The sequence below is a fragment of the Homalodisca vitripennis genome, chromosome 2 (assembly GCF_021130785.1).
Source record: "Homalodisca vitripennis isolate AUS2020 chromosome 2, UT_GWSS_2.1, whole genome shotgun sequence".
Taxonomy (NCBI): domain Eukaryota; kingdom Metazoa; phylum Arthropoda; class Insecta; order Hemiptera; family Cicadellidae; genus Homalodisca; species Homalodisca vitripennis.
In genome coordinates this window covers 43,844,195-43,872,024 of record NC_060208.1, presented here as the reverse complement: position 1 = coordinate 43,872,024, position 27,830 = coordinate 43,844,195, and the positions used below count along the sequence as shown (strand labels likewise).

The 27,830-nt window shown below is 34.8% G+C and overlaps 1 protein-coding gene across 3 annotated transcripts in view; it reads left to right on the top strand.

The window, feature by feature from the left end:
• LOC124353864 (polyubiquitin-like) overlaps positions 1-5,695 on the top strand; it is a 43,316-nt gene extending 37,621 nt beyond the window's left edge. For all 3 annotated transcript variants that reach the window (XM_046803895.1, XM_046803894.1, XM_046803893.1), the window contains exons 3-4: positions 2,972-3,165; positions 5,279-5,695. In XM_046803895.1, the coding sequence (XP_046659851.1) occupies positions 2,972-3,165; positions 5,279-5,319 (235 nt within the window). In that variant the 3' untranslated portion in view covers positions 5,320-5,695. The remainder of the gene's footprint in view (positions 1-2,971; positions 3,166-5,278) is intronic.
• The last annotated feature ends 22,135 nt before the right edge of the window (positions 5,696-27,830 follow it).

The window sequence follows — 27,830 nt, the reverse complement described above, 5'->3', positions numbered from 1 at the left end:
AAACCCTTGCATCAGCGTTCACCAGAGTGGTAGAGCGCAGCCTTAATGGAACACACAAAGTAAAACTGAATTTGAACTCAAGTAAAATCTACCCAATTTAGATTCCAAATCTTTCAAAAATTCAAACCTATTTTTTTTATTCAAACCTAACATACACCAAAAACTTTTCTATGTTGGATATAATTTTTTGTATGTGCCCATGGCGCAGTATAATTCACAAAACCCTGTATGTGACAAATAAACTCAATAATAATTGTAAATCATACGTTTATTTATGTATAGCAGTAGCTAGTTAAGCAAGGGCAGAGAACGAGTTAATAAATAAATAAAGCAAAAAGATAAAACATTAATAAGCACCAATGTACTTTTGAAGTCAGATTTTCCACTTATTAAAATTACCCAATCACAACATTTCTGGCTTGAGTCCAAATATTTATTAATCTCATCATCAATTTCGGCTTCTGAAGAAAAGCAATGATCATGCAAATTTTTCTTGATTAAAGAAAAACAAAAAGTTACACATAGAGAGATAAGGTAAATAAGTGCGGTCCTCCATCGTTTTGATGCATTTTCAGCCAAAAACTCCAAAGTTTTTGTAACGGAAAATGCAACAAAACTTTCAACAACTCAATTACCTGGTGAACAGTCTAATTGAAAATGACCTTATACAAAACTTAGTCAGTGAGGAGGATAAACTCACAATTTGCTGCTACAATATGTTCAACATTGCTGGAAGAAAATCTACAACAAAAGCAAGAAATATCTATTTTAGAAAGCAAGTTGACAAGTATTCAGTGCTAGCTAGTAATGAAGTTAAGATTAAAGAACTTAACGAAGAAGATAAATACAGGAAGAATTGAATCCTTGGCCCAAGAGTTAGTAGAGTTACAAAGTTCAAAGAAAAGTAAATAACTTGGAAATTCAAAATATTCTTAAAGACCATGATCAAAAGCAGGAACATCACATTGAAGATCAATCTATTAAAATAAAAAATCTTGGAACATAAATTGCTCTTCTAAACACAAATACAGTACACATACAAGATAGTGATACACTGGAAACTAGAATTAAGGTAGAAGCTGGGACTCAACCACCAATTGTCTTAGATCACCAGAGACAAAATTTAAATCATACTAAATATTGTATTGGAGTTGGCCCAGATAAAATCCAGACAAGATGATTCGGTGACCACAATTACATGCCTTAATGACTAGCTTAACTGCCGGCTGACTGTTTCACAAATACTTGTCCTTCACGAACAGAGTACTCAGACTGCAGTAACCCCAACATAGACAATTTCAAGGTACCTAAATCCACTCCAAAAACATTTTTTTAACATAAACTCACTTCATAGTATGGAGGGAAAGTCAACAAACACAAATAAATCATATGAGTATCTCACTTTAAACTGCAAAATTTGCTGCCAGTTAAATAAAAAGCCATCTTAATTCCTTGTAATAACTACCAGACATTGGACACGCTTAAGCTGGACACAGCAAACCTATAACCGAACATTGTGAAAATAACCCCCTTAACCCTAAATAAAGAGACACCCTCCTTGAAGAAAAGGCCACCTTGATCTGCAACCAAACGGGCCCAAAGAAATAATAAAAGATCCTTATAACAAAAACGTTGAGAAATTTAAAGCTAAAGAAACAATAGATGATGAGGACGTTATAATCTCCACATATTCTTATTTGCCCGTTTCTTTGCAATGTTGGAACAATAGGAGTTCCCCATTTACTATTTTTAACCGGCGATAAGATCTGGTTATCTACTAACCTGTCCAGTTATCTTGCCACTATTTCCTCAAGAGAAAAGAGTATAGGTCTAGGCTTAAAATATTTTGGTGTCAGTCTGTTTTTAGGTTAAGCCTTACTGGTTCTTCCTTGTAGTTACCTAACTTGTCATTAAATACACGTGTGTACTCTCCAAACAACACATTCATTGCAGAACTATTCTGATCATTATTTAAATCAGTCTTGTTTAATTTCTCATTAGGCCAAGGGAATTTTAAAGTTAGTTTTAACTCCCTTACCCACTTTCTCCCTTGAAAAGTGTTAGCCCCATTAGCAATTACATACAAGGTCAAAGTATTTGGTTGCTTTTCAAATTCAACTTCTACATACTTCTTACTGGCTTTATTGGGTGGGTTGTATGAGAACTCAAAACTAGATTAGTTGATCGTAACAGAACACTACAATAAAATATTTTGATAACATTTATCAGAAATTGCTGATACACAAGTCTTTGCATCAATTTCAAATGAAACTACTTCGCTCGTAACTTTCAAATGATTAAAAATTGGCTCAACCATCCCTTTTTCACAATTGATAGGCTCAACATTTTGTAACTTAAAAATTCAGACAAATCTATCTCGTCCCTAGCTTTCTGGTTGCCAACTTTATCCTCAATAATATCAATACAATTTAGTTTTGTTTTCAAAACAGTCTTATTATGTTTCTTATTAATAAAAATTTATTTATAATTTTTATTAGCAATTGCTTTAACATTAGGAATCTTTTCAACCCTTACCAAATGCCCCTTCTTATTATAACTATTACGAATGTAATCACAGTATCTGCATTCATTTGAGATGACCAGCAGGACACACCAATAAGAAACCACATATGATATATCTATTACCCAATCCTCCGTTTACAATTACGACTTTGATGGTGAAGGTTACTACTAAGGGTTTGCTCTCTGAGCTGACGCTCTGCACCCTTGTCTGATGCCTCCAATGGCATGGTCAATGCCTATTCTCATTTATGTATCTTCTTCGCTTTATACTAGAACAAAGAGTTAAACTAGATAGCACTATTACTGGTTAACCCTACACGTAGCATATATCTATTTAGCATACATGCTGACTGTGTCTACTTGCATTCGTGTACCTACTTCGCTGTATACTACTAAGAAAAGAGTTAATGCAATATCCTACATAAAGTATTAGTTTTTTATTTTTCAGGTGTTTCGAAATTTGTATCAAGAAACTCACTGGGAATAGAATATTTTTGAAGGTAGTGCCCTCCGACACTGTTGAATTTGTCAAGTGCATGGTGGAATACTATGATGGGACTCCAGTTGATGACATTCGCTTGATCTTTGATGGGAAGCAACTAGAAAATGGTCGGAAACTGTCAGATTGTAACATCACACCAGGTAACTGAAACAGTAAATAGTAGAGTAGAGATTTCTGCAGTTCTGAACTAGTTCAGTCTGAGCCGGGGCTCAGTTTGGATAGTTTTGTCTTTTTTACTTTTCCCACCTCGGCCACTTTTGTCAGTCGGTGGGGGGAGTGACTCCGTCTACGTATTGATTATTTTCTGCCTGGATGGACCGATTGGTCGAGGTCAGGTGGTTGACCTTGACTGATTACTGACCAGCTGTTTACCGGCAGCGGCTACTGTTCGGAGCGGTCGGACACGTTCGGGAGAGGCGACGTGATTCTCTGGCTGTTGACTGCTCGTCCTGATGCCCATGGCTGGCTAATTCTCCTACTTTCGGCACGGTCCCCGTGAGTGCCGTCAACGGGACTGGTGCGGCGAGTCTGCCCAATGAAACAGCACTGAAACCAAAATTGAATGCCCGCGGCCTGCCAGCGCTACTGAACCGTCATCCAACTGGACTGTCTGTACTTCTTTTCGTCTTGAGCAGGGTTGGATCTAAAATGTTTTTTCCTTCTTCTTGTACTGAACTTGAGAGGATCAGGTTTTATGGAGCGCTGCCAGATATTATATCTGGAGGAGGGCCAGTATATTAGCTAGTATTTATTTAGTTTAGTGACATGATCTGAAGGGGAGGATTTCTTCTTTAATTCGGATTCGTGGAGGCAACTAAGCCACCGCCTCCTTGGAAAATCGGCTTTAAATATATATTTTTTTAATTTTCGGCTACAAACTTGAAACAAAATTACTTTTTAAAAATAGTGGGCCTAGGAATTCTACAACCTTTTCCCTCCCCTCAGTTCATAAAAATTTACCAGTTAAAAATTTTATATTTACTACTGCCGTACCTGAAACTATGTTATTTATGTCAAATTTCTATATTCTATTATGTTATTTATATCAAATTTCTATATTCTATTATATTATTTATGTCAAAGTTCTATATTTTATTATGTTATTTATATGCCAAATTTCTATTTCTTATGTTATTGTCAATTTGGAATTCTATCTATTTTTGTTATTTAGTTTGTAATTTACGCGGTGCACCGTGGTGCTGCAGTTTAAATATTTATTTTACTTGGTAGGCAAGGGGATTCATTTTGTTGTATTTTTGTGTAAAAATGTTTGCCACCTAATTAATTATATCATGTACTGGAAATTTTGTCTCTCTTCCCACTACATGTGATTGTTTTTTTTTTTTTTTGCTTTGCTCCGAGTTTGGGAGGGGCGCGCTTCCAAGACCTCCTGTTGCGATTGAGGAGACTTCCGGTGAAGTTTATTTTCGCTAACTCGGGACAAGTCTCATATACTTTTCAATTTGACAACCCAACACTAGTTACTCAAAACATTTAAAGTTTCTCACTGACAAGGAATATCAATTTACACAAACATTTATAGAGTTTTGACCATTCACGTTTTAACAGTGTTGGTATTGAATGATATACAATTATTTGGAAACCATATATCATGTAGTGAGATAGACATAGTGGTTCAGACACTGGTTTTCTATGAATTACCAATAGTGTTGGAGAAACTTATCAACACCAGAGGTTCTCCAACTTCAATTTTTGTCAAAGTTAAAATAACAAATTTACTATAAAACCAATTGTTGTGCTGGTAAAGAAATATTATAACATCAATAGCACATTGATAATATCATATATATATATATATATATATATATATATATATATATATATATATATATATATAAACACCACGTTGATCACTTAGTAAATTATTTTGATATTCTGGGACATACTTAAGAGATATTCCCACGCTTGGATGGACACACTAGAATATGCCCAAGGAACTAAGGTCGTACAATAACAAATAGGGATATTAAATTAAATTTATTAATTATTATATAATATTAATACATCATTTTCATATTATATACAATTGTTATTTATTATAAAATATAACCAAATACGAATTGTATTTATTTAATATTTAGCATTGTTTAAGTTACAATAATACCTTTAGTGAGAATTTATACTCCTAGCAGACAAAGGTATGAAGAGTTTTATAAAAACGTTATTTACATATTTAATAGTTCACCCTTAACAAGTTTTTATTAATTATACCTAAAAAATGTAATGTTTCAGGAAGTGAATTGGGGTTTGTCCATGGACTCAGAGGAGATTGATACCATAAATCTGTCAACACAAACTTGGAGTGAACGTATAGAAAAAAGCAATTCCAATGACTCAATAGCCTAAATCTGTCAGAAAACTGTTATTGGTTGCTTATTTTTAATATTACAATATTTTATAACTTCCTCACTTTATTAAAAAAAATCTTTATGTTTGATTTACCAAACTCGTAACTATTCGTAGGTATTGAAATGCACCTTTATTTAACATTACAGGCAACTTGTTTATGAACTACTCATTCAATTTAACACAATATTTTTGTATTCGGTGAAAATCTTTAAAAACAGTAATTAAATCAAAATGTTTTTTATTAATTTTATTGTATGTTAAATGGCTTAATTCAAAGTAATAAATATTGATTTCACATTTTATATTATTGTTTTAATTACTATAATACTCCAGAGTTTCAAAACCAGTATAGGAAACTTGTTATGAATCCACTGTATTCACTTATTGGCACATATTCAAGAGAGAATTGTGAAATCAATGTGTCACACAAATAGGTGTAAAGTAAATTTATAAAAATCAAAGACAATTTGTGAATAATGATTCTTATTTTAATACAGTAGTTTGATGTGAGAAGACTGCATATAATGAGGGCTGTTAGCAAATGTTCAGGGGCCAGTAATTAATTAGAATTTAAATGTAAGAATTGATCAAGAAAGAAGGATAAATATGATTTATGTACAAGTTCTGGGATTACCTTAACTGGATTCAGAGTAGATTAGGATTAATGCTCAGTAGTGGGTTTTTGATCGTATAGACGGTTGACAATTCAAGTTCAAATCATTTTTATTCCGAACATTTGGAACAATTACAATTCTTGACATATCCTATACAACTCGCAGTCTATGCGTGAGTATAGTCTAACCAACAAATAATAATTATTTCAATTTATTCTAGCAGTCAATTGCAGAAAGTTCACACTTATCGTCTTTCTATATTTATTTATAAAGTTCAACACGCAAAAAGGACTAAATTATGTTAAACAACAACTAAGAATATTCAGAAAATACATCATGAATTACATTGTTTTAATAGGTAGAAGTTAATATAACTAGATATATAAGATCAACAAAAAATATTATAATAAAAATATAACAAACATGAAATATAAATAATAATAATATCACATGACCCAAAAGTAACAAACATTTCATAAAGGAACAATTATAATCGTACAATATACAACCTTTGTAAATCAACAACAATTAATTATAATTAATTTAACTTTTCATCTATATATATATCTATATATCTTTATATATAAAAATGAATGTTTGTGTGTTTGTCCTTTATAGACTCAGAAACTATTGGACCGAGTTTGATGAAATATTTTGTGTGTTTTCAGTGGAATTCAAAAATGGTTTAGATTCACAATTTGGTACAATTTGAATAGTTTATTTAATTAATTTTTTAATTATAAATTGTTGATTTTGGAGTGTTTTATATTGGATCCAACAGACTACGCTACAACACGTAATGAAAAGCGAACTGGTACGGGGCGTCCGGGGGCCATATGCTGCACATGTTAAATTAGTCATTTTAAGGTACACATACCTCTAAAACCTTACGACGGAACCTACTCTAATTTTTTTTATTTTGTTATGTATGTCTTTTAGAGTATTTATGGCATAGGAATTTCTAAAATAACTTTATTTAGGTATTTTATTATATTTTTCTAAAATTTACTTTTTTATTTGAAAATTTTGACTTTGCAACCATGTAGAATTGGTGTTAGGTTTTAAAACCAAATTTCCTGTGCTCTAAATAAAAACCATGAAATTGTGAACAAAACAAAAACTATACTAATACCTCGAATAGTTTGGAAGATATGGGTACCGAAGTGTAAAACAACAAGTTTTTCGGGAATTCCATTTATTCTAGGCTATAACCTAAACAATAGTGACTCATGTACTTCAGTGCATTCCTGCTGCATAGGCTGGGTTATCTGGATCCTCCTGCTGTTCATATATATCCTCCAGACGTCTTTTAGCTGCCTCCCGCTTCTGGCGACACTTCTTTTCAATCTCTTCCACTGCCTTTTGCGCATCTTGTTGAATCGCTTCATAATCTCAACACAGTTTTTGCCTGGCATTACAGTATAACTACTTATTGAGTACTTCACATTTAACAATGTTTCCTTTGTTGAAACAGGCAATGGCTTCATAAACACCAAACTCAAGGGTCTTTTTCATAACTAAAGTCGATTTTGGAATACGCGACCACACCACACTGTTTAGCGACTCGCTCGGATTTTGGGTCTGTCAATGAAGACATTTCGCCAGCAGCGTGGGATTAGCTAAGTCCTTGAAAATTTGTTTAACCTGTTCCATTACTACAGGGGCTATGTGGAAGTGTTCATTGTGGTCATAGGCTTCTTTCTTCTGGATAGCTTGTTGGTATTTGCACCACGTATCAGCAGTTTTCGGACACAAACTGTGCGCTGGTTCTTCATTTGTTGAAATGAGATGGAAATACTCCGCCCAAACAGCCCTCCTCATATTTTCCAGACTTTCAACGTTTCTTCTAATGGCCAGCCCATGGTATAATTGAATTTCATTTATAGCCTCAATAGTCAACCTACCTTTCCTTCCAATAGTTTTATCATCGGGAAGTTTAGTTTTTCCCATTGTCTTTTTCAGTTTGCGTAGGCGTGTGCCCATGCGTTTTTGCATATGGCCTACGCACTCTTTCTTTTCTATATGAAAATCAGGACCGTATGGTTTAGCGTTTTCAACGGTTAAATAGGACGCACTGTCGCTGTCACCCAAATAATATTTATATCGCACACCATTTTAGCTTCGGACTCCCTGAACATTTGTTAAACTCCCTCAACTTCCATTCCCCCACTCCCCCCTGGTAATTTACATCCATCTTGATGCTCTTGTTGTAGCCTATTTTTACATCTACAGAACTTAGATAGAATTTTCATGTCAATCACCTTACCGTTCACTCCACTGATTCCACTAACGAAACCATTTAGCGATGAGTGCCCGCGTTACTGCCAGGAGCCATAAACATTGCTGTTATATCTCTTTCACCATCATATTCTTCTATTGTTTCTTGAATAGCTTGTTTCATTGAGTCCTCACACACCTCTTTTGCAGCATTAGCAAGCATTGTATTATGGTTCCTGAATTCTGGGGAGCTAGGCAAATTCATCATTGCGCAGACGGTCTGAGCGGCTCGCTCTCCTTTGCCAATGATCCGGAAAGCGTAAGCTAATCTTACATTTACTTTTGCCTTCTCTTGCCATTTCCTGTTACTATTGTATTCAGACACCTCATATTTACAAGAATTACATTTTATGCTGAGTTTCACACTCAGTCCTTGTCGGTTAGATGTAAATCTTGAAAGCGACCCTTTGCACTTTACACATACACAAGAGGTTTTGCTTGATAGCAAAACCTCTAACCTACCCAGGTTTACAATGTCATTTGGACCTGCATCAAATCCACAACCTCCTTCATAATTTCTATATTTTTTCCAACTGAACACTAACCTTCTTCTCAGAAGAACTGTCTATAGGATCTGATGGAGTTTGAAAAAGTTGTGCTAGGGAAGTTGTAGAACCATCTAGGCCTACTGTAGATTTACCTCCTGGGTTTCTTGTCCCACTGAAAGTATTTGCCTTCTTCTTGAAAGCTTTCTTGAATCTAGGCATTTTAAAACGATACCACAACTATACAAACTTAGAAATCACCATGAAACTGTTTTGTAAACAACACAGTTCACAAAGCAAATAACACAGAAACTTTGGTTATAACAGATGACAACAAACAAACGAGAAAGAACCATATGACAGAAAAGAACAAACAGTGTCACCAACACAACAAGTATGTGTAGCTTATATTATTACAACTGTAGTATGTATAAACATACGTCCCTCGCCTTGACGCCCCTGCCAGCGAAAAACACAGTGCAGACCATTACAAATAAATTAATTACATGAGGTTGCACTCGTTCAAATTGTATGTATGATAAGTCATACATACAAATATGTATGATAAGATTACTCCTAAGATTCCAAAGAATACAAAAATGTCAAAAAATAAAAATTGTAATTTTGACCCAAAATGGACCCTGGGCGCCTCTTGCCTCACAGCTGTTAATACTTTCAGCTGAAGTTCATCAAAGAGGCAGAAACATTTGTTTACATTTAAAATTTATAAAATTTGTATTGTAAAGTGCTTGATCAGTAGTGTAATGCAGGTTGCACAGAAGACGTCATTGCCTAATTTTAAATTCAGATTGCACCAATGATCAATAAACTATCTAATGCAATGAAAATACTATTAAACGCTGATATAAAAGCCACCTGATTGTACAAAGCCGTGAATGTTTGCACATAAGGTAATAGAATTTGGTTACATCGAAGGTAAATGAAAAGAGCCGAAAGAAGACACTTTATGATCGAAATTGGGTTTCTTTGATACATTTTCTTGAATGCACACTCCTAATTAATACTGGAAATATCTTAGACAGAAAATTAATTTTAACAGACCGAATTTGATTCTTTATAACTTAATTAGTATACCGAGATTCATCCATATACATTAATTGTTCTGAATAACTTGTCAACACCTAGCAAAAACCACGAAATATAGAGGCAGGAATATGGTACATACCTTCATAATGCGCCCAAGAGGCTCACGAAGGAACGACTATCACTTATCTCAGCAATGTTTAGAATGTGATAGAAAAAGAATAAGTGAACATAGTGTACTGTTTTCAACGGGATATTGCGTGCGAAGCCGCGGGAAACTGCTAGTAAAAAGAAGAGCAAAATACAACACTTACATTTTATTACACATTTTGGTTGGCTATGAAAGAGTGCAATTTAATTTTTACTTTAGTCTTGTTTATAAAAATATGCTATTTCCGTAATGCAGTACTAATAGATAAAACATTATAGGTACATGATAACAAAATTGGTGCTTGTTAATTTCGTTAATGGTACTTCAAGAAACGTATATTGTACATTACGTGTCGGTACTTCCAGCTCCTCCAGGGCTTCTTGGGTTGCAGTGGGATCCACGGAAGAACGAGTCACTTTTACTGTGAATCGTCACTTGCATCGGGGAAGAAACGAGTTTGGAAAGGAACCATTATGAGAACAAAGGGATAAACGACCGCGGCCGGACCATGTCACCTCCGACGGTAGATGATACACTGCTGACGAGTATGAGAAAATAAGACAACGAAACACAAGACAGCACTACTCTGCCCACAAGAGAACAAAATGCGGGGCTTTAAGAGACCGGACCATATCTCCAAAACGGCTCATACGGTACGTCTAAGGGACGCTCCTGGATGGCAGACAGGCAGATGGGACCACACGATGACTCCACCGATGAGAGATGGCCTTTAAAGCGGACGATAGGTACAAGGGTCAGGTCACCAATATTGATTTTGCTCTGAACTATTTCAATGATAGCTAGGAGTCTTTTGCTGAAAATTAAAAACTAAACCTAATCTGGATTATTATAAATATTAAATAGGCTCTTTTGAAACACTCTGATCCGGATCACGCGTTCACTGGCTGACCGTATACATATGATCGAACGACACATCTCTAGCATAAATACCACCACGGATAAATCTAGTGGTGAGCTTACCTGTTACTTTTTAGAATCGGTGATAACGGTGAACAATGAAATCGCTTCTGGCTAATATATTGTATCTGCTAAAGCATGCCGGCGAAGAGTGAACTGAAGAAGTGAGCGGTGAAATGAGGCGCTAGCACTGAATTTAACTTTCGGTGGTGAATATCGAAACCAGTATCTAGTAGTGAACTTAAAATGTTCAAAAGCAATAAAAATAGAAAAACCTAATTATTAATAGATGATAATTATTTAAAAAGATAACAATTAAATAGTTATCTAAGTCTCTAGTTATCATTTTGTAGACTGGACTGGTACTGAAATATCATTTCAAAGTGTTAAAAAAGTAAAGTCAAACGCTTCCCTCATGCAGCCGAGATCCTCACATCAAAATGTACCGATTATAACAGAAGAGTAACTAGTGGGGGCATATTTTGTTATTTTTTTACTGCAATTACCCGTGGAAAACAAGGCTCCGTGAGACAATGTAACAAATTTATTAATTTTGTATTCGCTCACCATCCGTACTCTCGAGTCACGTGACCGCGGCGCGTGGCTTGAGGGAGACCGGGGGTGACGTCTTGGTTTTGTCAGTTAAATCAAAGTTTACTACATACGTAACCTGTTTGTCGGGTTCCTGCTTGCTCGGTAAGGGAGTAGACTGTGACTAGCGACCAGTTCAGAGTTAACCTACGAACCGAAGACTTGCGCCATATGCGACTACACTCACGTATCTTGACTGTACTGAAGCTTACCGAGTAAGTAAACTGTTGCATATTATAATTAATTTGTACGTTGAGTCTCACCCTTTTGAATTTTCTAGATGCCCCAGTTATTTGATGTGAACTAGCATAAAGATGTAATAGTTTGCCCTTTTATAAAAATCTGCTCTATATCGCGTAATGTTGTCGTAGCTATTTGGTAATCTGTTCATAGGTACTTTCAAGAAACCTTTTGTTGTAGGAGTATAAAGTTAAAATATACTCAATAAAGTAAAGTGAGAACGAATCGATATATGGTAATATATAAATATATCGAAGCACCAAACAAGTAAGTGAGGAGAGCAGAAAGTTATTAGAAGTATCTAAATTTGAGTGAAAGGATATATATTTTAGTTTATTTGAATTTAATAAATCTTTTTTGAAAAGATCTTTTAATTTAATTTTTATTTTGATCATTAAAAAACTTGGAAGTGTTAAATTTTTAGTTTAATTTTTATTATAATAAAAACCATTTATTTCTAGAAGAAGTTTCGTTTTCTTTCTTTTAGCAAGTAAAAGTCCACCACGTAATTAGTTTTATACCGACCTTTCGGTATAAAAGTTATGTGGATGATATCATCTCTGGTGCTAACAGTGTTGAAGAAGCACTAGAGCTTCAAGACCAACTTACCCAACTTTTCAAGCTTAAGACTTCGTACTTAGGAAATGGGTTTCCAACTCTCCCAAATTTCTACAGGGGCTTCCTGAAGAACACAGTGAGACTAGTCTTTTTACAGCAACCATATGACCCCCATATCTCTATATTGGGCCTACATTGGTCCTCTCAAAGTGACTCTTTGAGACCCCTACTAAGCGTAAAGTGCTTAGTCTTAGTCAAGATCTATTATCATTGAAGGTTCCTCTCTTTTGTATAATGACCGCTAATTGTTTTATGCTTTGGGCCTCTGGAGTGATTGGAATAAACCCCTTCCCTCTGAATTCACCCAAAAGTGGAATTCTTTTGTGTCACAACTTAAAAGTGTGACTGACATCTTTATACCGCGTCCTCTAGAGTTGAATTACCCAATAAAGTATGAAATATATGGGTTCTCTGACGCGTCAGAAAGTGAACACGCTGCTGTATTACTCGTATACTTTCGGTTCACAAACAGTGAAGGTGAAGTACGCGAGAGCTTAATTATATAAAAAAACTCGTGTTGCCCCTCTTAAGCGTGTTACACTACCAAGGCTGGAATTGTGTGACACGCACTTCTTAGTCCAGCTGGTTAGCTATTGCGCTGATAAAATATTTAAATATTTTACCATTGTCTCTGTGACGTGACATTACTGCAGCCCTTTCTTAGTTACAAACTCTCCCCTACCACCTCAAGAGTGATGTGATCAATCCCACCCCTCCACACTGGAGCCCGCACCAACAGTGCCTACTCCAGGTGAAACCCGGGCCAGCCCTGCGGTCCAGGTTTTCCACTTCTCAATTTAGTTGCTTTACGGCCCGCTCTCGTTTCAGTATTGTTTTTAGGAGTTCTTAAGCGGGTTTGGTTTATTTTGTTGGATTCTTACGTGAGTTCCAGGGGGTGGTGTTTAATATTTACAATAATCTAGTAGAGTAGGTTTAGTTTCTAATGTTCAGCATAATACTCCTTGCTATCTTTGAAATAGTTCAGGGTAAAATCAATACTAATGAGCTGGGTCCCTATAATAAATAATTTATGATAAATCCAAGGCATAAGTCCACTGTTCATTTTATTATCATTAAAACTATTTAGTAAAGTATCTGGTAGCTTACAGTTAAATTTTTTAATCTGTTATTATGGATATATTTACATTTAATATTTCCAGAAACAAATATTGTATATTTCACTGTACTGTAAATCGTTTCTTCCTGTATTCAATCACTTGGTTGCAAGCAGATCCTTTCGTCCACTCGGTTATTCCGTTCAGTCACTCACACGATGACCGGTTAGTCCGGTCAATTTAGACATTGACCCTTGCAAAAATTCCCAGAAAGCTGAAAATTTGCATAGATGTTAGGGACACCATTGTTATTAAATTGTGAAAAGTCCCCATCGATCCCATGTCTGCAATTTTTTTTATTCAAGGTCAAATTTCACAAAAATAGGTTTTTTGAATTTTTCAGTGAAACGGTTAGTTTTATGAAAAAAAACAAGTCAGACAACAATAATTGTAGATCATGCGATTATCTACCAAACATTCATTAAATTTTACTGGAATAGACTGTGGAATAGGTCTACCGGGGAAACCACATTTAAAAAAGCCGCGCTAGATACACTACCTCATAGGTAGCGTGAAAACGTGTTCATATTATAGACAATACAGCGTAAGAAAAGTTTGTAATTGTTTTTTCTCAAAAATGGTTAGTGTTATGAAAAAAAGCATAAAGAGCATTTTTGTAGATAATCACATGCATGATCTACAATTCTTGTCTGACTTGTTTTTATTTTCATAAAACTAACCGTTTCGCTAAAAAAATAAAAAATAAAAATACTTATTTTTGTGAAATTTGACCTTGAATAAAAAAATTTGCAGACATGGGATCGATGGTGACTTTTCACAAATTCATAACAATGGTGTCCCTAACATCTATGCAAATTTTCAGCTTTCTGGGAATTAATGCAAAGTTACCCCTATTTTTTGGCTAAATTGACCGGACTAGATATGACACGCTCTAGCGGGAAACTTCAGTAACTCTGCACTGACCGGGTCAATTGAACGAATCGCGACAGTAAACGAGGCCGACTGAGCCGAACCACATATCAGAGTCTTCAAGCCTTAACACTGGCCGCCTTAATAACTTAACTATCAGCTGAGTATTAAACTAATTCATTTGTCTTTGGGTCCAGTGGACTCCTGTGTACCGTTTAAGGTAGTGATTTTCCTTATTTTCTATATTTGATTATATTAGTTGTAATTACATTTTTAAAGTTATTTGTAAAACAATTTACAACTGTTACTTTATTGATCTATTGTTTATTTATCCCTTTAAGACAATTTTAAATCAATAACCAATAAGAAAGTTATACAATATTATAACACCAGTGTTTTGAATTATATATCATATATTTTGATGGTGAAATTTTGCCTATGTTTATGATTTTGTCTAGATATGTCAAAATTGCGATGGAATAAGTACATCTATACATTGTTTCTACATATGATAAAATGTCAGCTAATGTGTCGTTTTGCATCTAAAACTTTAAACACATGACTATTTTCAATTAGTTTAAATTTTTTCGTCAAATTACAGCATTGTGCGAGAGCAAATTTACCATTGTTATATGTGTCGTTTTTAACCAATACATTACAGCTCAAATACACTAATAGTCTAAGGAAAAAACAAAACTTATAGAAATGCAATATATATATATATATATATATATATATATATATAAATATTATATATATATATATATATACAGGGTGATTCATGAAGTTCTCCCCCCACTTCTACAGCACATTGTACTAGTAAAAATAATGAAAAAAATGTTATATAAACATAGGTCCGAAACGCTTTCGTTAGCGAGTTACAGCTAGCGAAAGATTTCGCCTGAATTCCTGGGTAAAGAGTAAAATAATAAAGCCATACTGAACTTTTGGAAAGGTTAATTAAGTAAGAAATATCGTGGATTCTTATGTATTTTTACCTGATAAAGCTAATAAAATAGGTTTCAGAACTGTACCTGTAGTAGTTTTTGAGGGATTCAGGGTTAAATGCAAAAAATTGGGGCACGAAACAATGTTTTTTTAAGTTTGATGTACAATAACTTGTTAAATTGGTAATAAATACATAAAATCAACAAACATTAATTGTAGAGAATTTAATTCTGAGAAAATTGATATAATCAAAGTCTAAAATAAAACAGAAATAAGTACCAAGTAAAGTAAGTAAAATGTTTGTTCCTTAATGACGAGATAAATTGAGAAAACAAGATTAACTGTTAAATAAATTTGTTTGTAAATAAAAATATCATGTTTTATTACGTTGTATTTTTTTTAATAAAAATTTACATCAAATGTTCGAAAATAAATGAAGCAAACATTTTCCCATTATTGTTTACTAATCATCGAAATGCAGTTTTTTGTTTTATTAATTTCTAAGTTGGTAACGCACGAATAAACAGCTGATCAACAATGGTATTCTGTAATGTTACGTTAGAACTGTGTATTAGTGGTGTTTTGCAAGCTACAGCAGGAGATCGGGTTCTGTGAATCGTGTTATTAAATGCAATTATTCTGTGAGTTATAATTCATTGTTTATTTCAGCGAAAAAAAAATGCCTTACTTATTTACATCAGAGGAACACGCTGATATGGTTTTTATTATGGGTTTACTGTAATGGTAATGCTAGAGCTGCTGTAGAAGAATATGAACTACGTTACCCTAATAGGATGATTCCAGATACCAAAACAATTTCAGGAACTTTTCGTACTCTTCGGGAAACAGGATCACTACCAAGTACTAGAACCAATTATGAACGAGCTGTCCAACTTGATGATGATATTGTTATTAATGCTGTTCATCGCAGTCCAGGTGTAAGTACACGACGTATTTCTAGGCGGATAGGAGTTTCGCAGTCAACGGTGTGGACGTCCACTTAATCGAAACAAATTTTATATCCGTTTCATAAACAAAAGGTTCAACATCTACAGCTAGGGGATGGTCCGCTTCGCTTGGAGTTTTTGCAACTTTTTTGAATATTAATAATCAACTCTAACAAGCGTATTTTGTTTACGGATGAGGCACAATTCACTCGGGATGGTGTCAATAACTTGCACAATGAACACTCATGGGCAGAAGAAAATCCACATGAGGTAGTGGAACAGAACTTTCAACACCGATTTAGCGTCAATGTCTGGTGTGGCCTTTTGCACAATCGGCTGATTGGACCTTTCATATTACCTGGACGCCTAAATGCTGAGTTCTATTTGCATTTCCTTCAAGAAGAGTTGCCGCAGCTGTTAGAGAATGTTCCTTTACATCTTAGACAAAATTTGTACTTCCAGCATGACGGAGCACCTTCCCACTTTCACGTGCCGTTTCTGCTTACTTAAATCATCAATTTCCTGGACACTGGATTGGTCGTGGAGGGCCTCACCCTTGGCCACCAAGATCACCAGATCTATCTCCATTGGATTATTGCATCTGGGGATGGATGAAAGACATTGTATACAAGACAAAATTGAATTCTCGTGATGAATTAATTACCCGTATTATGGATTCGGCTGTGCAGATACAGGGAAGTCCTGAAAAAATTAAGAAACGCAACAAAAGCAATACACAAACGTGCTGCAAAATTTATTTGATAATGATGGCCTCATTTACGAACATCTATTATAAACAGGTGCGTACGGTTGGCCCAACCTGATTAATTTTGCTTAAAACTAGTAATGTATTATACTGAATAAAATCGATTTTTGGTACTTATTTCTGTTTTATTTTAGACTTTGATTATATCAATTTTCTCAGAATTAAATTCTCTACAATTAATGTTTGTTGATTTTATGTATTTATTACCAATTTAACAAAGTTATTGTACATCAAACTTAAAAAAAAAACATTGTTTTCGTGCCCCAATTTTTTTGCATTTAAACCCTGAATCCCTCAAAAAAACTACTACAGGTACAGTTCTGAAACCTATTTTATTAGCTTTAATCAGGTAAAAATACATAAGAATCCACGATATTTCTTACTTAATTAACCTTTCCAAAAGTTCAGTATGGCTTTATTTTTACTCTTTACCCAGGAATTCAGGCGAAATCTTTCGCTAGCTGTAACTCGCTAACGAAGCGTTTTTCGGACCTATGTTTATATAACATTTTTTTCATTATTTTTACTAGTACAATGTGCTGTAGAAGTGGGGGGAGAACTTCATAATCACCCTGTATATAGGGTGAGTCAGAAATATGGTAAAATATTTTAAGGCGTGATTTTAGAGCTAAAAATAAGAAAAAAATGTTATATAAAGGTAGGTCCGGGAAACGCTCCATTACTGAGTAATGGCTGGCGAAAGATTTTGCTTTGTTTTCAGTTCACCTGGTGAAAATTAAGTGATTCTGAAAGGTTTTGTTCTTACTTTTTAACTCAAATAAGATGGATATATAAGGAAAATCACCTGAAAAATCAAATAAAAACCACTCTAGAGGTTGTAGTGTGTGAACAGTTTTTGAGAAAAAGTATAATATTTTGCCAAAAATCTAATAACAAAAATACCATCTTAAATGTTTGATGTCAAAATAACATTGTTAAATGACCAATAAACAAATTGTTTTTCCTAATACAGATTGTAGAGAATTTTAATTCTAAAAACAACCATAATAAACAAAGTTAACTAAATTTGTAAAAAAGTTATGATATTGACTCCTCACGTATCACACTACACAGCAAACTTTTGCTGTTTTATAATAAGGAATGAGTATCTGATTGGTAACAGCTGGTGTAAAATAAACATTTTTAGTTTAAAATTTATTTTTAAATACAATAAACATCAACAATCGCTTTAAGTCTCACCAGAAGATTAAATATGATGCTCAAAACGACCTTCGTTGTTCAAAATGCACGCGTTCAGGCGTCTTCTCATCAAGTTTAAGACCCGTTCAAAAAACTCCAGGTGTCTGCTTAATGGTTTCTATTCCATTAGAAAGGTTTTAATCGGAGTTCTTCAATGGTATCAATTGGGAAAGAGTAAACTAATTTTTCTTTAATGTCCCCAAAGGTAATAAAAAGTCCAAAAGATTTAAGTCCGGTGATCTTGCTGGCCATGAAACTGTCTACCTCGGCCCTTCGATTGATTTGTGAAACTCTCATTTAGGTGTCACGAACAGCCAGAGAGTAGTGCCAATGAATACAAACCTTATAAGAAGCGCAAAGCCAATGTTAAAAAAGTCTGCCAATTTTATTTGAATTTGGCAAGCTTAGCGCGTCCACCGCTAGGCAGCGTGAAGGGCGCTCGTGGCGTGGCGAGCTAGAGTGAGACAGAAGACAGAGCGGGAGCGAATGAGAAGACAGCGCGCGGCCAGTTAGAGGGAGAGAGAGAACAAGCTAGAGCGAGAGGGAAAGAGGGGGAAACAAGCGCTCCTAGCGGCGGACGCGCTAAGCTCGTTTTGGCGGAAACCAACTTGGCAGACTATTCTCCATAAGCTTTGCGCTTCTTATAAGGTTTGTATTCATTGGTAGTGCGCATGTGCCCCGTCAGGCATAAACCACATCTTTTGGCGCAAATGCAGAGGGTACATCATCAGCAGGTTAGGTAGCTCGAGTCTCTTAAAAAGTTCAAGTACACCACGCCATTAAGCCTGGGAGGAAGCACGAATACGACAAAATGATCTGCTAAGATTCCAGCCCAAACATTACTGAAAACTAATTTGGGCGATTAGGTTTGATAGCATGAGGTTTTCTGTCTGCCCAAATGTGGTTGTTATGGAAGTTAATGATAGCTGTTCTTGTAAAAGTGAGCCTCATTGGTAAACAAAATTATATTCAAAAAGTTTGGATCAGCACATTTTAACAGAAGCCATTGACAAAAAACAACATGGGGAACGTAGTTTTGTGGCAAAAGAGTTGCTGGGACATGGAGTTGCTTGGACCATGCTGGAAGTGGTATGGGTGTAACTGGTATTCGTGTAGTATTCTCCGAATACTAGATTGGCTGACATTGAACTGTAGTGACAATTCTCTAGTGCTCTTTTCAGGATACATCAGAAATTTTATTAAGAACCAACTCTTCTAATTCAACAGTCCTACATGATCGGGCGATGCCTGCATTACTATGCTCCGAAGACTTCAAAGAACCTGTTTCAGATAGGCGTTGATGAATAGTGGCAAACATCTTGCGCTTGGACACCTGCGGTTAGGAAAGTTCTCTTGAACTGACGTCTTGCTGCAGTACTATTGCAACGTCCCAAACTATACATTAAATGCATGTCTGCTAATTCAGAGTTTAAATACACATGAATATTGCCTTCCATTTTTTAATAAATGAAAACACACAACACAAAATTACTAATAAAATGGATGAAAATAACTGGTTAAAATACTTGTCACAAACACACAGTATCTTTACAGTTTGTTGTTTAATTCAACAATGAGGTAACGTATGTCATCTAATAATAAATTCCCAGCTGATTATTTATAATTTTTAAAATGTTTAAAACAGTTGTTGTTTAAATAATTAATTATTACCAGCTGTTACCAATCAGATACTCATTCCTTATTATAAAACAGCAAAAGTTTGCTGTGTAGTGTGATAGGTGGGGAGTCAATATCATAACTTTTTTACACATTTAGTTAACTTTGTTTTATTATGGTTGTTTTTAGAATTAAATTCTCTACAATCTGTATTAGGAAAAACAATTTGTTTATTGGTCATTTAACAATGTTATTTGACATCAAACCATTTAAGATGGTATTTTTGTTATTAGATTTTTGGCAAATATTATACTTTTTCTCAAAAACTGTTCACACTACAACCTCTAGAGTGGTTTTATTTGATTTTTCAGGTGATTTTCCTTATATATCCATCTTATTTGAGTTAAAAAGTAAGAACAAAACCTTTCAGAATCACTTAATTTCACCAGGTGAACTGAAAAACAAAGCAAAATCTTTCGCCAGCCATTACTCAGTAATGGAGCGTTTCCGGACCTACCTTTATATAACATTTTTTTCTTATTTTTTAGCTCTACAATCACGCCTTAAAATATTTTACCATATTTTCTGACTCACCCTGTATATATATATATATATAATATATATATTATATATATATATATATATATATATATATATATATATAATATATATATATGTACTATATATTTTATTTATATATATATATATATATTTATATTTATATATATTTTTTATATATTTTTATATATATATATAGTATATTTTTATTTATAAAGTATTAAGATTATTTTTTATAAGAAGTGGAAATAGAAATAATATTGAACAACAAAAACAATATGTCACAAGAAATTTGCAAAGAGGTCTTATCCAAAAACCCAAAGTTAATAAACTAGCTTTCAGGCGTTTCATTTTCCTACATGGGTCCACATTTGTTTAATCAAATTCCAAATAAAATTAAAAAAAATTAAAACCTTAAATGCTTTTTGTTAATTTGCTATAACTAATTGGTTACTTAGTCAAACTGAACAGATAGATATTATACACAACAGATTAGTCTAAAATATTCTTAAATGAATTCATTCTTTTTCTCATATGCAAACTAAAATTCGTCCCCTTTATAGACAATTATTTTATTTGATTGTATTCTCTATTAATTAGTAACCAATATAACAAAACAGTCTGTAGAATCTTAATATTGTTTAGTAACCATCTAATATATATCTTAATATATCTTATAATCTTATAATATCTTATCTTATCTTATATAATCTTGTAAATTATATATATATATATATATTATATATATATATATATATATATATATATATATATGTATGTTGATATATCTTGTATATCTTAATATGTATATATCTTAATAATGTCTTGATGTATAATAATATAACATATCTTAATATTAATTTAGTAACCAATATAACAAAACAGTCTGTAGAATCTTAATATTGTTTCCATTACTCTAAAATGTTAAGATAATATTTGTCATTAGATAAATTGTATTTTTTACATAGATGATTTAAAGGTCTTCAATATAGTAGTCTTTTATGTATATTTAAACATTGTATGTACGAATAAGATTGACTAGAGTTTAAAATTGATTAAGTTGTACTCTTATCAACGTTAATGTATTTTTATTTTAATGTTTGATTTTAGTTAAAATATAGTGAGAAGATTTCAATATACCGCAGTGATCTGCACATCAAGTCCTTTTCAGAGAAAACCGGACTGTTATCAGACCTTTCCTTGTTTATTGTTAGTTTTATCTAACCACGCAACTTGTTAATGTGGTTAGATTATATTCCTTAATAATCTTGTTTGTAAAGTTTTATATTTTTTTGGAATAAATCTCATTATCTCATATACATATAATGAGATACGGCCAAATACAAAATAATTGAATCGGAAAAAGTAAGCGCTCTGTGGTGTAATGGTAGCACATTCACCCGGCAAGTGAGAGATCCGGGTTCGACTCCCCGGCGGAGCAAGTACTTTTTTGCGATTCAATGTTTATTGAAATTAAATAAGGCTATTGCCATTTATAACAGTTTTAATGTAAATAAAAGTCGTTTGACAGGTATTTGGTCTTCCGATCATATGTTAGTTTGCTTATTTTAAACGCATATGTGACAGATACGGCCAAATACAAAATAATTGAATCGGAAAAAGTAAGCGCTCTGTGGTGTAATTGGTAGCACATTCACCCGGCAAGTGAGAGATCCGGGTTCGACTCCCGGCGGAGCAAGTACTTTTTGCGATTCAATGTTTATTGAAATTAAATAAGGCTATTGCCATTTATACAGTTTTAATGTAAATAAAAGTCGTTTGACAGGTATTTGGTCTTCCGATCATATGTTAGTTTTGCTTATTTAAACGCATATGTGACAGATACGGCCAAATACAAAATTAATTGAATCGGAAAAAGTAAGCGCTCTGTGGTGTAATGGTTAGCACATTCACCCGGCAAGTGAGAGATCCGGGTTCGACTCCCGGCGGAGCAAGTACTTTTTGCGATTCAATGTTTATTGAAATTAAATAAGGCTATTGCCATTTATAACAGTTTAATGTAAATAAAAGTCGTTTGACAGGTATTTGGTCTTCCGATCATATGTTAGTTTGCTTATTTAAACGCATATGTGACAGATACGGCCAAATACAAAATAATTGAATCGGAAAAAGTAAGCGCTCTGTGGTGTAATGGTAGCACATTCACCCGGCAAGTGAGAGATCCGGGTTCGACTCCCGGCGGAGCAAGTACTTTTTGCGATTCAATGTTTATTGAAATTAAATAAGGCTATTGCCATTTATACAGTTTTAATGTAAATAAAAGTCGTTTGACAGGTATTTGGTCTTCCGATCATATGGTTAGTTTTGCTTATTTAAAACGCATATGTGACAGATACGACGGCCAAATACAAAATAATTGAATCGGAAAAAGTAAGCGCTCTGTGGTGTAATGGTAGCACATTCACCCGGCAAGTGAGAGATCCGGGTTCGACTCCCGGCGGAGCAAGTACTTTTTGCGATTCAATGTTTATTGAAATTAAATAAGGCTATTGCCATTTATACAGTTTAATGTAAATAAAAGTCGTTTGACAGGTATTTGGTCTTCCGATCATATGTTAGTTTGCTTATTTAAACGCATATGTGACAGATACGGCCAAATACAAAATAATTGAATCGAAAAAGTAAGCGCTCTGTGTGTAATGGTAGCACATTCACCCGGCAAGTGAGAGATCCGGGTTCGACTCCCGGCGGAGCAAGTACTTTTTGCGATTCAATGTTTATTGAAATTAAATAAGGCTATTGCCATTTATACAGTTTAATGTAAATAAAAGTCGTTTGACAGGTATTTGGTCTTCCGATCATATGTTAGTTTGCTTATTTAAACGCATATGTGACAGATACGGCCAAATACAAAATAATTGAATCGGAAAAAGTAAGCGCTCTGTGGTGTAATGGTAGCACATTCACCCGGCAAGTGAGAGATCCGGGTTCGACTCCCGGCGGAGCAAGTACTTTTTGCGATTCAATGTTTATTGAAATTAAATAAGGCTATTGCCATTTATACAGTTTTAATGTAAATAAAAGTCGTTTGACAGGTATTTGGTCTTCCGATCATATGTTAGTTTGCTTATTTAAACGCATATGTGACAGATACGGCCAAATACAAAATAATTGAATCGGAAAAAGTAAGCGCTCTGTGGTGTAATGGTAGCACATTCACCCGGCAAGTGAGAGATCCGGGTTCGACTCCCGGCGGAGCAAGTACTTTTTGCGATTCAATGTTTTATTGAAATTAAATAAGGCTATTGCCATTTATACAGTTTAATGTAAATAAAAGTCGTTTGACAGGTATTTGGTCTTCCGATCATATGTTTAGTTTGCTTATTTAAACGCATATGTGACAGATACGGCCAAATACAAAATAATTGAATCGGAAAAAAGTAAGCGCTCTGTGGTAATGGTAGCACATTCACCCGGCAAGTGAGAGATCCCGGGTTCGACTCCCGGCGGAGCAAGTACTTTTTGCGATTCAATGTTTATTGAAATTATATATATATATATCTATATATAGATATATAATGTTTGTATAATGGAATCAAGTAGATCCCTGCAAGCCTGTTGAAGGACAAAAATGTATACTTTTTGAGGTTATTTACAATATACATTGCAAATGTTACTCCTGTATTGGAATTCAGTAGCATTGTGTGGATCCCTTATAAGCTAACCACATAACTAGAATACAAAAGATCCAGCTCGGTTTCTGGAAACAATTTGCGTAAAGAATGTTTTTCATTTAGTTAATGTTCCTGTTGAGGATATCAGTGCTGCATTTCCTCTCAGCCCATTGAAAAACTTATTACAAAAGTATTTTTTTGCTTGTAAAGATCGTCTGTACGAGACTATAATATTTTACATTGACCCCATTAAAAAAAATACATGCATTTTTACACGGCTTTCCTAAAGTAAAACGTACTGTGTGTCTTTAAAGAAACGTACTGAGTTCTTTCACATTTATTACTGTATAACTATTATATGTATTAATAGAATATAAACTAAACCATAATAAGCTGTCATTAATACGTCCATTAAAAAATGTGGCATGACAAAAAATCGTGGAGACCAATTTACAACAAGCGGAATGTATAGTGAATAAAAACATTGGCATGCAATAAATATGAGATCTTCTGCACGGTTTGGTTTTAGATCCGAAAAAACGATTGCCTGTGTCTTTGTATAATTAATAAATTAACTTCTCAACTTTTCTTATTATATTCTAACTTCTACAACAAATAATTGATAGTTTCTGCATAAACTTTAACCTAAAAAACTCGACGACTACGTTTTCGCGTAGGCGAAGTGTAGATTGAAAAATGACTTGTATTCTGTATTATTTGGTATTCTTCCCGGAAGTTCATTGATAGCACTAAGATAATCCCCTTTAATGACAATCTTTTTAGAAGAATGTGTCGATTCCATATACTTTTACTAACAAATATAGGGACTTTTCACCACCGGCAAGGATCTACAATGGCAATTAAATCCATGAATGACATCACTGTCATACCGATGTTTTTCCACTGAGCTTCTATAACGAAACTTCATGATAAGTAGATCATAAGCCATCGTCGGATCAACACAGCACACACATGTCGATTGTTAAAGCAAAACTAAGGTTGAGATGTTAATAATTCGATAAATAAAATTATTATCTATAGATTCTATTGTAGACTCGCCATTAACAAACCCGAGTTGACAAGGTCACAAAGAAGATGCCACTTTATCCATAAAACCTAAGATTTAACTGTATACAAATATTCTTCGCAAATAGAAATTTTGGATAACAGAGAGGTAGGTCTATTTTTACTGTAGTCTGGTCTCTTGGAGGGCAGTACAAGCTTCCTTCCTCGTCTTCTGACAGCATCTGCGTAACAAGCACAATGGCTCACTGGTCAATGGGCGTCCCTTGACCCTTGTGGTTGTTTAGCAGCTGGTGGATGAGCCACATATGGCGATTACCTCATTGAAGAGCCAGGTGCGGGCGGTCAGCTGCGTCGCGATCTCCGCCAACACGAATGAGATGCTGCGCTGCATGGGCGGGGTCGGCGGCCTTCACTCGTGTATTGGCGGTCGGTCTCTCATTTTGGTCAGTGGAACTGGGTTTGGTTGCCACTGACCAAAATGAGTGTGCACCTCTGCATCGCTCTGGGCCTTTGGGGTACCGGCTGGTCTTCCGTCGAGGTGAACGGGGTTGATGGTTCGTCGGGTTCTGGGGGTCCTTTCTGAGCATCGACTTCAACGGAGTGAAGTCTACATCTTCTTCTGTAGGGAGTCCCACACTCCGTGCGCAAATGCATTCCCACTACGTAAAAAAACATCCTCTGTGTTGTCCCGGACGACAGTGGTGGGTTTGCCTGCAGGCAGTGGAACGCCTTGCCGATTTTTTTATTGTCGGATTTCTCGCCTGCTCTTATCGCTGCTGCACCAGCTTCTTTGTAGACTTTGCAGTCCCAATAACGGGCATTGTGGTCGCTGGAGCAGTTGTTATATTGATTTCATTACAGTCTTAGACCAGTCACACCACGTATGGTTCTCTCCACATCGGACACATTTACATGGCCTTCTACAGTTGCCAAAGGCGAGGACGAATCCTTAACACAGGTAGCAGTGTGGTGAGCTGACGAGCTTCCCACAGGGGGTGATGGATACCCTCACGCGGAGTAGGCTCCTGACATCGTAGATGTCACTTTCCCGCACTGTGCCCGGCTTCTCCCACTCAATTTCTCGGGTCAGAGCGAGGAACCGCTATTTGTTGGCCCTCTGGCTGTCCGCAGTCTGACGATCCCGTCAACGGCAAATCTCTCTTCATCAGGACATTCGAGAGTTTCAACTCGTTTTTGCACCTTCAAGTAGTAGCGTTGCAGTTCCCTGACATCGGCTATGCGTGTCACTTTCCAGCGATAGAGATCACCATGGAAGGCAGCAACAAGCCCACCTGTCACCAACTCCTACATCTTCTTGGCGTGGGTGGCACTTTGAAACATAGCCTAGATCCACGGCGTTACTGTATCTGCCGTCACTGATGTGGACGTATTAATGTGGCTTTCAAATAAGCATTTTATTCGACTCCAAGCCGACAGCTGAAGAACTGAGTCTCTTCACAATTGTAAATCTCCGAACCCCTGCTATTTCATTTACTTAAATATGTCTGTCATCTCTGGTGTTCCTGCTGCTGATGAGTTAACTCCTCAAGAGCTAAGCACCCATAAATGTTAGCTGTTAATAATCTTTATTATATCCCTTGTAAACAGTGCTTAATTTCTAAAATTTTAGGTGTGGGAACTCTTAAAGCGGGAAGCTCAGACCGGTGGGTATGGGAATACACCCCAGGAAGGAGGGGGGCCCTCACCCAGGAAAACTTTTGAAAATTATAACTGTAAACCTTTGTTTTTAGGCCACCCAGACCATAATAATACATTCATTTTAATAAAATACCAAGTGATATTTAATGCTGTTTATTTTCTTTAAGGTGCTTGATTAGGATGTAAGAAAATAAAAACATGAATTTAAATTATTGAGTTTACTCTCAACTCTACTCTACTCCATTAACACCTTGTTGCCTACTTTAAATTTCCCAGAAATATTTGGTTTGATTTCATTGACCATTTTGTTTGAATCAATGAAGCTCGCCAATAATAATTTTTTAATGAATGGTAAAATAAAAACAAATTGAGCCTTATTCACAGTTTTATTTATACACATTACAGTAGTAAATAATAATACATATTAATATGTAAATGGATGTTTGTTAATATAACAGCTTTTTTTTACAAGTTTGCATATTTTACAAAAAAAATTGCATACCTTATGGGTACAAAACAATATTAATACATTCAAAATAAACCAACTTCTTGGAAAGGAAAAGGAAGCGTTTAATTTACACACAAAATAAATGACACACAGAGTGGAGTAACACGGTTTTCATTTTTTTAAAATTTAGTGTAGTTTTAAAAAGTTTACGGTGATTATTTTATTTGCTTATTAGATATTATAACAAATATGTACGGATTTGTAGTAAAATATTGTAAGGCAATGCCAAGACTGTGGTAAACTTAGTTTTTAGTTGTTTGTTAATATTTTAAAGTGAAAAACTACAAAAGAAACAAAACAACAATACACAAAACTAACTGTAGTACAAAAAAGAACTCAGAAACTTGAGTTCAGAACACAACTATAAGTTAGGCATAGGCTAGTTATATTAATGAAAACTTAAATGTTCTGAAATTCTAAAAGATATTTAAAAAACAGATTTAGGAAAAAAGTTCCCAAAATGCAATGCTGTCTTCATGTAAGTTTTCTGCCCTCGTTGTTTTTGACTTGGTGTCAAGTGCAGAATGGTGTCCCTTCGCCAGCCAGGTTTTGACGTGTCGCTCGGGATTGTATCTAGCCACAGGAGTCCTAGGAGCCTGATCCGCAATAAATCGCAAACAGTGCTAATGTAGAGTGAAAGATCTAAGA